Here is a 12435-nt window from a genome sequence, read left to right as displayed (position 1 = left end):
GTTCAGCACAGTCTCCTCCCTGATAAAAATGAAATGGAACAGAAAAATAGCAGTGATACTTTTGGCTTCCTGTTGACTTCCATTCTTAGGACTCATGCAAGAAAACACATTGTCTAGTGGAATGGAGTCCTGTTATTTCTTGGTGTGTGTGGCTGCTAAGAAATATTATTCTTACACATGGCCAATGGAAATGTTCAGGTTTTCAAGTTTTCATACATCTACATATGCACAAATCTTTGTAGGGGAATGTTGTATACAAGATGCCCTCCCTCATCTCTGAATGTTCAGAGGACGAAGTTTGATTTCATCCAGCTCCAACTGTGCTGGGTTTAGCAGGAGAGCTTAGATGCTATGTTACATATACATAAGAAATTTGATGGGTTGAAGTCTAAGTTTTGACTTAATAAAGACTTTCCTAAACAGAGGAGAAGAAAGAAAAGACAACCGTCTTGGTCATTGTTAGTGCTTGATTTTTCAAACGCACATAAGTAGAAATCTCCCCAGCCTAAGCTGTAAATTAGAAACTTTGGCCTTTTGTTTGGAACTGGAAAAAGTATCGCTACTCCCCTCAGTGCTTATTCTGTGTTTACCTCATTGATTTTGTGTCCTTAGTGTCCTTGCTTCCCGCTGGCTTCAGTGTCCTTTCTTTTAGTCATAACACATCCACTTGTAATTGAAAATAAGGTGTTCTTAGTTGTATTCTCTCTTTAAGAGAGAGAGAAATCTCTGATATATGTATGACACATGAGTAAAATAACTAATTTTTAAAAGTGTTTCATGATCACAGAATCAGAGAATCACAGAATTATCTAGGTTGGAAGAGACCTCCAAGATCACCTAGTCCAACCTCTGACGTAACACTAACAAGTCCTCCACTATACCATATCACTAAGCGCTACATCTAAATGTCTTTTAAAGACCTCCAGTGATGGTGACTCAACCACTTCCCTGGGCAGCCTATTCCAATGCCTACCAACGCTTTCAGTAAAGAAGTTCTTCCTAATATCCAACCTAAACCTCCCCTGGCGCAACTTTAGCCTATTTCCCCTCATCCTGTCACCAGGCACGTGGGAGAATAGACCAACCCCCACCTCACTACAGCCTACTTTAAGGTACCTGTAGAGTGTGATAAGACACCCCCGAGCCTCCTCTTTTCCAGGCTGAACAATCGGGAATCTTATTTCTGGAAAGGGCTTTCTAGACAGAGTTCAGAGGGTAGCTGCTGGAGAATTGAAACGGACTGTAAAGACTTTAAAGTGGGAATAGTAAAGTTTTGTTTAAGCTTTAGTTAAACATTTTTTTTCATTAAATGTGATCTTCTTCTATGTATATACCTCCATAATTAGATATATATAAACATCTTAGCTCCCAATTGTAGACTGAATTACTAAATCCCAGAAGCTGAGTTACTGAACTTCCTTTGCTATTTGGACAGATTCTAATAAAGGCTTCTTTCTATCCTGTGATATCTGTTGGGAAGTTCTCTTGGAGTAATGTATGGAAACATTGTAGGTACATTAGTGTTTAGTGCATTGCAGAACAGAATTTCACATGAAAATTTTTACGACTTTTCAAAAGAGATCAAAAAAGATCTCTAAGTGGAACGAATATTGTGGATAATTATCATAAAACAATCATTCCCACAGTAAATTTTTAGAGGTTTACTGCAGGTGCAGTATATAGAATAAGATCAATGGTAGGTGAGTCAATAAATTCTTCACAATGCGCTGAAAAATTCTACCGCAGTCAGGATGTAATGATGGGTATCATCATTATATTTGAATTAATTCATTTTATACTATGATTTTATTGTCATTGTAAATGACCGTATTCAAAGCCTTCTTTCCCAAATAAATATATGGAGACATTTAAAAGTACAGATCTTCGGGGAAATTGCTAAATATTCCTTTGTCAACAAAAGACGACAATGGACAACCCTAGTTTGCATCACATTATTAATAGGAGATTATTGATAGGACAAGAAATCATACCTGAGCATTGCTGCAGCAGTTTCTTAGCCAAAACCTTCTTGGTTTTGGATAAAGATTCACCCAATATATAGGAATTACAATGTGTTGAGAAACACATCTTCTGACCTGTAAAGTTATTAGAAAATTCTTAGGGATTCCTCAGGAAGTTTACCAGAAATTGCCAGGAACACCCAAACAAGTAAGAATAGCAACAGTTTTGTGATTAAAGTACTATTTCAACTGTAAGAGACACAGATTAACATTCCTACACCATTTGACTAAGATCAGGAACCTCACCCAAACCTCTCAGGCAAATACTCTTAACCACTGAGTTATGGAGTTTGTATCTTTTGCTAGTAAATAACGGTAAGTATAAATCTGTGCTTTCTCCTGAGTATAGGAGTTCTTTGGGTTTCATTTTCTCCCTAACACTCTGATGACATTATATTCTTACATTCTTTTCTAGCTACCACCTTAAAAGTTTATAAGCCATTTATTCAAGTGTCCCCTGTAACCTGGTCCATTCAAAATAAGTTTCTGAAGTAAGTTAAAGAGCTATTACTTAAGGAGTTTGAAACAAGCCCAAATCATTTTAGCTGAAAGCATTTAAGGGGCCATTATAGAAGCTTATGCTCTGGGAGTTTCAAGAGTGTAGTTAGGACCTGGAAGATTAATGGAATAGAAGCATTAGCCTCTACACATCTGAGGTAAGGTGATGTGATGATTTCTCAGCAGTTTGATTTTTTTTTTCCCCATGAAGACAAAAAGTGTATTGGTGTGGATACAGTTATAGACTCACAATTTTTCTGCACTCTTCATTTAAGCTTCTAAGTCATGGATGGGCAGACAAAAAGAAGAGGCAGAGCAGTCCTTTTTAAAATGGTAATGACTGATGTCCTGTCCGTAGGTCATTCAGTTGTGCTTAGCTATAGAAAGGACTAACAATGAGAAACTCATCTTGCTACTTTATTCCTTTCTCCATTTCCATTAAATGGCCCACAGGGAATAATGTAAACAGTTTTAGCTGTAGTAATGTCTGTAAATGTTTGCAATTCTGTTACAACTATTCGTGTGGTATGTGAACACCTCACAATCAATGTTTATCACATTACTGTGATTTAATGAATTATGTCATCTCTATTTTTTTGATGCAGACAACAGTGTATCCAAGGGTTCATAGGATGCTTTGGGTAGAAGATGCTTAAACTCAAGTCATAGATTTGCAGCTAAGCCAGAACAACTTGTTAAAAATAAACTTGATTTATTTATTTATTTTTTTTTTTTTTTTCACATTTTCCTTGTATTAGTTGGAGAATAATTAATAATTACTCTGTGATAATTGCATCATTGTAAAACATATCTGAAAGAGGGAATAGGGAAGTCATCTCTTCTATAAATATTAAGCTCCATTTCTGCCTGTGTGACTTACATACCATTCATTTTAGCAAGATCAAACTGTGCTTAGTACAGGGATATGTTCAGTTGTTTAAATTGGTGTCTTTTCAGTAATTGTAGATATAATAGAAAGATCATTAGTGTTTCAGTCCAACCTCATTGGGCCAGGAAAGACCCTGGCTGGAGAGCAATATAGAGTGCTCTCATTCCCATGCACACTGACAAGGCAGAAACCTGGAGACTGGGAAATGCCAGGGAAGATGACTTGTCTCCAAATGAAGGCCAGGGATAAGATGTACTTGTAAACTATCTAAGGAAGTCTAAGGAAGACTGAATCACTGAGGACACTTCTAGGAAGGCAAGAGGTGGAAGATTTTCACAAAAGAGGTGTTTTCATGGGAAGGCAGACATGGGAGCATGAGAAGAGCTCCTTGTTCCTCTGTTGTGCTCAGATCATGTGATCTCTGTGATTTGTTAGGACTTTGAAAATCGTATATTAAGTTTTTATTCTGTTGATCAATTTTATTTATTGCTGTATTTCATGCTTGATAAATGGAAATAAAAAATGTCTGAGGGAATTTTTTATGGCCTTAACCAAATATTGAAAGAGAGTCATGCATACATCTGAGAGATTGATTCTAATGCACATAGCTCAAGCCCTCAATATTTCTTGAAAGTTCAGGTTCCTTTTAGCACCTGATGCAAATGAACAAAAATCCTGAGAAAAAGCACATGAGGATTATTTTACTGTTACTGACTGATAGTGACCAAAACAGAAATTGGGAAAGTTAAAGAGCCTGGAGGTACACCAGTCATAGCAAAGCAATTATAATGTAACATGGGAAGGTAAGGCCTTGATTATTCCCTTAAAGTCTATGCAAATGTAATGGCCTCCTTGGTCTCAAAGATCATAAGTTATAAGGATGAAAAATATCCCTTTGCAATAATAGACTTTTGTTTCCTAATTTTCGCAAGGAGCATTGATAACATGGGGACACCAAGCAATCACTTTGTAATTTTTCTGCATTCTTTTGCCAGTTGCTGCAGGCATGTTGCTTGCTAATGTAACAATAACCCAGAAGAACAGCATGTAGTACAAAATATTAGCAGATCATTTCATTAGGAATATGAAATGATGACATGACTTGCAAAGAGCATTCAATAGTTGTATAGATTGTACTTACTAAAGGGAGTTAAGTTAAAAACATAAGAACTGAAACATAATACTGTCCTTTAGATGTGTTCATAAGTACTATATTATTTTAAGGGCATGAATAATTTAATTCTATTTTAAGATGCATTTTTCAGGAATAAAAAAGGCAAATATTTAATAGCATGTGACAATTTAACAAAATTATTTTTAGGAACAGTCTTACACTAAAGCAGTTTAAAAAAAATCATCAAAGCAGAAAACATCTGAGTGAGTCTGTACAGTTAACAGTTGGCAGAGTGGCAGAGGCTTAAAGGGAACTGAGGATACTCCTTAAAAAGAGTATAATGCTATATTATTTGAGCTAAATGAATTATTTTCAGCAGTGTTTACAAGAGAACTTGAGGTTCCCATAACTGAAATTTCAACAGAGGAAATTTTACATGAAATATAGACAAATAATAATAAATCACCATGACTAAACACATACAGTAGTTTTAAAGGAACCAGGATATACCATTTTCCTTCGCTTGGCATCAAATTTAGAGGATGGACAGGTAGAAACTCTATGATTCTATGAAATAAAATGTATTTTTTTTAAATAGGACTTTAGAAGTATCCAAGGAGTAAGGGAGCCTGAATTTTATAGGAAATGTTTTGACAGAAAATACATTAAAAGTGCAATTAGTAGAATCATAGAATCATAGAACGGTTTGAGTTGGAAGAGAGTTTAAAGATCATGTACTTCCAACCCCCCTGCCATAGACAGGAACACCTCCCACTAGACCAGGTTGCTCAAAGCCCCAGCCAATCTGGCCTTGAACAATTCCAGGGATGGTGCATCCACTGCTTCCCTAGGCAACCTGTTCCACTGCCTCACCACCCCCTGAGTGAAGAATTCCTTCCTTATACCCAACCTAAACCAACCCTCTTTTAGTTTAAAACTGTTTCCTCTTGACCAATGACTACACTCCCTGACAAAGAGTCTCTCCACACCTTTCCTGTAGGCTCCCTTTAAGTAATGGAAAGCTGCTGTTTCCCCAGAGCCTTCTTTTTTTTTTAGGCTAAATGAACCCAAGTTTCTCAGCTTTTCTTCATAACAGAGGTGCTCCAGCCCTCTGATCATGTTTGTGGCCCCCTCTGGACCCACTCAAACAGATCAGTGTCTTTCTTATATTGAGGGCCCCGGAACTCAATGCAATACTCAGTGTGGAATCTCATAAGAATGGAGATGCTCCTTGACATGCTAGCCGTGCTTCTTTTGAAGCAGCCCAGGATACGGTTGGCTTATTGTGTTGCAAGTGTACATTGCCAGCTCTTGTTGAGCTTCTCATCCACCAACAGTCCTTCTCCTCCCCCACGTCCTTCTCCTCAGGTCTTCTGTCAATCCACTCATCACCCAGGCTGTGTTTGTGCTTGGGATTCCACTGACCCAGGTGCAGGACCTTGCACTTGGCCTTGTTGAACCTCATGAAGCTGTCATGAGCCCACCACTCAAGCCTATCTGGGTTCCTCTGGATGGCACCTCTTACCTCCAGCACATGACCATGCTGCTCAGCTGGGTGTCATTGACAAATGTGCTGAGGGTGCACACAATACAACTGTTCATGTCACCAACAAAGATGTTAAATAATACCAGTAGGTATGATCCTGTGTATCCCATAACCATACAGTAATCTTACCATATATCCATATACCATGAACATGGCTTTTAAAGAGGGAGATTAGTATACAACCTCAGTTTCTGTACAACATTTCTGAAGAATCAGGGACAGTATGAATCAGTGAATAGGAGAATCAGCTAATGGTTTGTGTTGGAAAAGACCTTAAAAGTCACCTAATTATAAGCCCCCTGCCATGGACAGGGACACCTCCCACTAGACCAGGTTGCCCAAAGCCCCATTCAACCTGGCCTTGAATGCTTCCAAGGGATGGGGCATCCACAGCTTCTCTGGGCAATCTGTGACAGGGCCTCATCACCCCCACAGTAAATAATTTCTTTCTTTATCTAATTTAAATCTACCCTCTTTTAGTTTAAAACCATTAGTCTTTGTCCGATCTCTACAATCCCTGACAGAGTCCCTCTCCTGCTTTCTTGTAGTCCCCTTTTAGATACTGGAAGTCCACTGTAAGGTCTCCCCGAAGCCTTCTCTTCTCCAGGCTGAACAACCCCAATTCCCTCAGCTTGTCTTTATGGGAGAGGTGCTCCAGCTCCCTAATCATCTTCGTGGCCCTCCTCTGGACTTGTTTTAATACAACAAACAAAACAAGAAAAATCTGTGATATAAAGATCCACAGTTTCCATATTGGCATGTTGTTTTCACCTCCCATCTCAAAGTGGCAGGTAATTTGAAACGGCATAACACAGTCACTAGGAATGATCTCAAGTTTACCAAAGTTTCTATGTGAGGAAGGATTAATAATCTAGGATTTTTCAGTCTGTAAAAGACACAACTAACAGGGAATATGACAAATGTCTTATAAATTCACGAATGACTCAGATGAATCAGAAACTGGTATTCATAAGTGTACTCATACACACAAAGTCAGGAAACAGTAAAAGAAGTCACAAGGAGCATAATTAAATTATGAAATTTATCAACACAGTATGAGCCAGTGGGGACATTCTTTTATGACAGATTAGGCTAGGAATGATTTCAGTTTAGGCTAGGGAAAATGTTAATTGACTAAATTCGGGTGATGTCCTGACTCTATTTGAATACCCAGAACACAAAGATTATTTTTTTTATTTTTTTCTACAAAAGAAAAAAGCAAAACCTTTTAAGCTCAAATGACAGAACTGTTTCAGAATGTGCCTTTTCATTCAAGGGTCAGTATTTCAGTCAGTATTTCTCAATGAGTTCATGAAACACTGTCAAAACATTGATTTGGCCATGATTTTGAGGAAAAATACGTCGCAATTATTACAATTGTTAGCATATGTAATACTTGCATAGTTATGATTTTTTTTAAAGAAATCTACTGTTACTTACAGACACATTATTCACTGAATAACGTTCTTTTGATTTGACACATTTAGGTTTTCTAACTAAGCTTTAGCCCCTAAAGACATGCATGTTTAGATGTATATGCATTCTCACCCCGAAATAAACATTTTATTTTTTCTATGAAAAGAAGGCAAAGCTGTTTACCATTCAGCATTTTACATATATGTTTTTTTATTCTCACAGTTTGTAGGTTGATTTTCTTTCTGTCTCTGCATGCTGATGTTCTCTCAGCTGTAAATCTTATATTCCCTTACTTCCATGTTCCTGCTTATGCTTCTTTATTTTCTCTTGCAAAAGATATCTCTTCTCCTTTCTTTTTCTCTTTAAGTCTTAGTCGCTGGCTCTGGAATTATTTGGAGAATCTTGACTGATTTTTATAGATTTAGACTAGATTTGTCTTGCTGCCAGTGTATCCACAGCTCAGATTCTATCCATTTTTCCTCATCCAAAAATCTGAATAATACACACTTTCTTTAATATAGCTGCTGAGTATCGCTTACCCCAGCAGCCCATCCTGTCTGACAGAACAGAGTTGTTGGCATCATATATTCTTTTCCTTCCATTCACACCATGATATTTCTTCTCTCTAAGACACATCAAATAAAAACCTTCTCATCTCACCTTACATAACCTGTCTCCTTCCCCCGCTCATTTCTAATTTTCTAAACTCTTGCAGTTCTCCAAACTGTCAATCACTCCACAGCAAATTCTTCATAACTCTGTTGATGGCAATGTTTATATTTTCCACATCCCTGAATGTTTTTCTCATTGTGTACCAAACATGTTGTCTTGATTAAATTAATCATTTTCCATATTAAAAGGACCGTTGAAAATTAAATGACTAAATAATTGAACTTTATGTGTTTCTACATATCTGTATTTGCGTCTGCGCACATGAATGCTTTTACTTTGCTGAGTTTTTCTTGCTGATCTTGGAAGGTCCTCAGTTGAACAGAACATATATGTATATTTCTTTGTTATAATTGTCACTGCACTGATAAATAAATCTTTGGTCTAGGAAAATTCTCATCCTTCTTAAATCTTTCAAAACATAAATATGAACCTGTGCTTGAGAAATATTTTTTTTCTTAAACTTGCTGTAGTGCTGCTGGTAGTCCTGAAGAGCATTTTAAAATATGTACTAGATCTGAGTAGAGCAAATCAGGTGAACTGAGGCTATCTCCATCAATTACTAGCTTTACTGCCGGGCAGGTTTAAAAAGCAATCCACAGGGTTTGTTCTGTGATAATCTCATATATGGAAAAGTGGTGATATTTCATATTTTAAACATTCCTTATTTTCCAGGTGTGATGGGGGAATATGAACCAAAAATTGAAGTCCATTTTCCTTACACAGTTACAGCAGCAAAGGGAACTACCGTTAAGATGGAGTGTTTTGCGCTTGGCAAGTAAGTCCAGATTCTTTTATAATTAGACATCATTGTTTAAGATGTGACATGCCTAATTTGTGGCTTCATTATTTTGCTGGATTTCGTTTTCACAGACAGCCCTTACTGTACACTCAAAGTAACCAATTGACTAAGTAGCCACTTAAGAATTCCCTGCCCAACCATTTATGTGAACAGCAATTCAGTTAAGTTGAAAGACTGTCAAAATGAAAAGTAGTGTTCTCACAAACAAAAAAAAAAAAGTTTTTACATTGAAAATTTTATCACATTCACCTATTTATTAACTGTGATAATTTTTAATCAGTAAATTCCATTTTTGTCTGCCAAAATATCATAGTTGGAGAATAAATAGGATGAGTAGCTTTTTTTTTTTTTTTTTTTTTTTCCAACTGCATTATTTTTGAAGATATACTATGAAGATAAGAGCACAAAGGTCTAAATATATTCTAGCACACTCTGTGGAACTGGCATTTCTCTAATTTCCACCTGACCTAATAGCACTACTAGAGAACAGGTGTTTCATATTCATGTCAAGTGTTTTTTTTCATATGTTTATTGATGAATGAGTTTAGGGACAGAAAGGTTTTAGAAATACTTCTTTGCTGTTTCATACAAATTAACTAAGGAGTGAAATGATCCCCGTATACTATTCAGATCACAGAATATAAAATGGAACTGATAACATCTTGATTTTTTTGTGGAAGTTAGTATTATTATCATTGTAAAGAGTAAGTGTGGCAAGGGTAGTGTACAGTCAGAAATAAATAGCAATTCTGTTGATTCAGAGAGTTCGTTTTTGCCTCTTTATATGTATGTAGCTTAAAAAAGGTGTTCCATCACTGACATTTCATTACAGATATATAAACAAATACAAGAAGTATATTTTTAAAAGTATATATATCATAAAATTCTGTGATGTGTTTATGTTGAAAGAAATCTCACTGTATTGAATTCCTTTCTATTTCTTTTTATAATGGTGTTCCTTTTGTTCATTTTTCCCCCTAGTCATACTGCTCAGTATCATTTATCCTGCTTGGTTTTCTAGTTCTTAGCTTATTAGGGCACATACAGGTTCCTCACAGGCTGGCTTGGATTAAGAAACAGCGGGAAGTTTTGGCTTTGTAAAATTAGTAGTGAAATTTCACAACTCGGTTATTCTAGGGCATGGGATACTGCCCCATGGTATGGGTACTGTATCCTTCAAGTCTTCTTTCTTACTTACCTAAGTAGGAACAAAGCTTCAGAAGAAAGGAATTTTAAAGCAATACACCATTTTCCTGGGGATCACCACTCCACCTTGCTCAGAAAGCCTGATTTTCCAGACCAACCTGTCAAAACCTGTCTTCACGACTTGAGAGTGGAGAAGAAAAAAATATATATATATGTATTTATAGTCACTGTTCTTTCTTTTTTTTTTCTTTTCTTTCTTTTTTTATTTTATTTTTTTTCCTTTTTGGTTCAGGTTTTTCCCTTAATAGTTCCTATTTACTACCTGGATGAGTTTTATCTTTAACTTGCTTCCCTTCTTGCCTGTTTCTCCTGACAAACCAAAATTATGTGACCAACATCCAGGTAATCTCAATGACCAGGTCAGCAGAAAGTATTCATAAACAATTACAGAGAATTCTTTAAAAAATAAAAAATAAAAAATTATATCTATTTAGACCCACTGACACTGAAGGAGACACAGGCTATAGCTCAATCAGTCCAAACAAAATGTAGGAAACCGTAGCCTACATGCAGGGGGCCATCGGGCAGTGACAGTAGTGTTTTTTTGCAAATTCATGCTCTACATAAATGTTAGTAGTAGTTGAGAAAGCAAATACAAGGGGAGAACTTGTGTAGGGTCTTATGTTTTAAGAGAAGCAAAGAGATATTTGAAACCAATAAAAGGAGAGATTAGCTGAGATGCTAAAATAAGTGAGGAAGACAGCTGCTCTGTAGAAGCAGGTGGCTCCAGACTCTCTCCTGTCAGCAATGCTAACTAGTTTTCTGCCAGGTCAGTATTGGCAACAAGGCCCTTTGAGACTCCTGGCTACGGCTGGAGCAGTAACCAACATGTTGGTTTTTTCCCCCTCTTGTTGGAAGTACAGTTGCAGGCAGATTCCTCCTCAACTGTCACTTTCCAACAAAGAGGAGGAAAGCCAACTGTTGTCCTTCACAATGACTGCTGACAGACAAGAAAAGTAGCTATTAATATTTTCCATCACCAGCACCTCAAGATTTAGTAAACTCTCTCAAAGAGTCAGTCACTATTCAAACTGCCACAAAATAAAGGTGACAGTTGACAGGAAAAGCTTCAATCAGCATATTTCTAGGTTCATATTTGGAGCTAACCTTTAACAACAAAACAAAACAAAACAAAAACACCTGATCCATCAGAGAATTTTAGGTTATCCAATAAGCTGACCTCATTTGCTGCTATTACAAGCAACTACTTTTACCATACATACTCCTTATCTTCTTTTTGCAGCCATTAATCAAGCCAGCTGAATTGAAATTGCTTTCAACCTGATATGGTCATAATTACATGAATGGCGTTTCAGGCCTCATTTGAAACCTGGAGGCTGAGGTGGAAGGTGGAAATGCATCAGATTCCTTGCTCATTTTTATTGCTTTCACTTCCATCTGCATCTGTTATTCCCGATAGCTTGTACAGATATTTTCTGGTTCTCCTGCCAGGGGTATTCATTACCAAATTGAATCAGCAGCTAATTTAATTTTTATTTATCTTTCTGAAATTTGGAGTTTTGAATTCTTATTGTAATTAAAATTATAGTTATTGCAGTCTCAAAATCAATATGCTGCTGTTTTTCTCATGCTTTAATTTAGCTGCTCTCAAGCACTGTTATCTTCTGCCTATGTAATTGTGACAATGACAGCCATTCTAGAAAGATTTCTTGAACCAGGCATTTCAGAGATATTCCAGAGAAAGCCTAGTCTTTGGTTACAGATTAATAATTTATTAATAGTGTTTATTTAGAATTGCTAGTCACCATGGCTGTAGAAATTAAATAAACTGGAGCTGCGCAGCTTTTGTCTCCAAACCAACTTAATTTCTTGACAGACAGAAATTGTCTGAAAAGGATTTTATTCTAACTCAAGAAATATGTTATAATTACAAGTAAAAATATTATGTTACAAATACCACTTATAAATATATTTGTTGTTTCTAAAGAATTCAAAGTAATGCAGAAGTGAAATATCTCAAAATCATGTTATTTACATTATATACAGGTAATACTGCCTAATACAGCATCACTCATTGGCTAAGAAATCACTGCATTTATCCACGATTTACTGTTGAGGTATAAGAAAAGACATAGACAGAAAAGTCCAAAATAAAATTTACTGTTATATATGAGTGTGCATTTTGCAGTTTAGTGATATTTAGTGTTTTGTGCTGGGTTTTTGTGCCATCCCACTTTTGTTGAAAGGTTGTTTTTATATATAGAATTACTCATATCCACAGAAAACTTGTGTTTTGATTATGTCTACGTTTCA

The 12435-nt window shown here is 36.4% G+C and overlaps 1 protein-coding gene across 1 annotated transcript in view; it reads left to right on the top strand.

Moving 5' to 3' along the window:
* The window catches only part of CNTN5 (contactin 5), a 680315-nt gene that overhangs the window by 506434 nt on the left and 161446 nt on the right, over window positions 1-12435 (top strand). The window contains 1 exon segment of the mRNA XM_035542535.2: window positions 8829-8931. Coding sequence (XP_035398428.2) covers window positions 8829-8931 — 103 coding nt within the window.

Source organism: Cygnus atratus, chromosome 1 (assembly GCF_013377495.2).
Source record: "Cygnus atratus isolate AKBS03 ecotype Queensland, Australia chromosome 1, CAtr_DNAZoo_HiC_assembly, whole genome shotgun sequence".
Classification (NCBI taxonomy): domain Eukaryota; kingdom Metazoa; phylum Chordata; class Aves; order Anseriformes; family Anatidae; genus Cygnus; species Cygnus atratus.
This window is presented reverse-complemented; position numbering and strand designations above follow the sequence as displayed.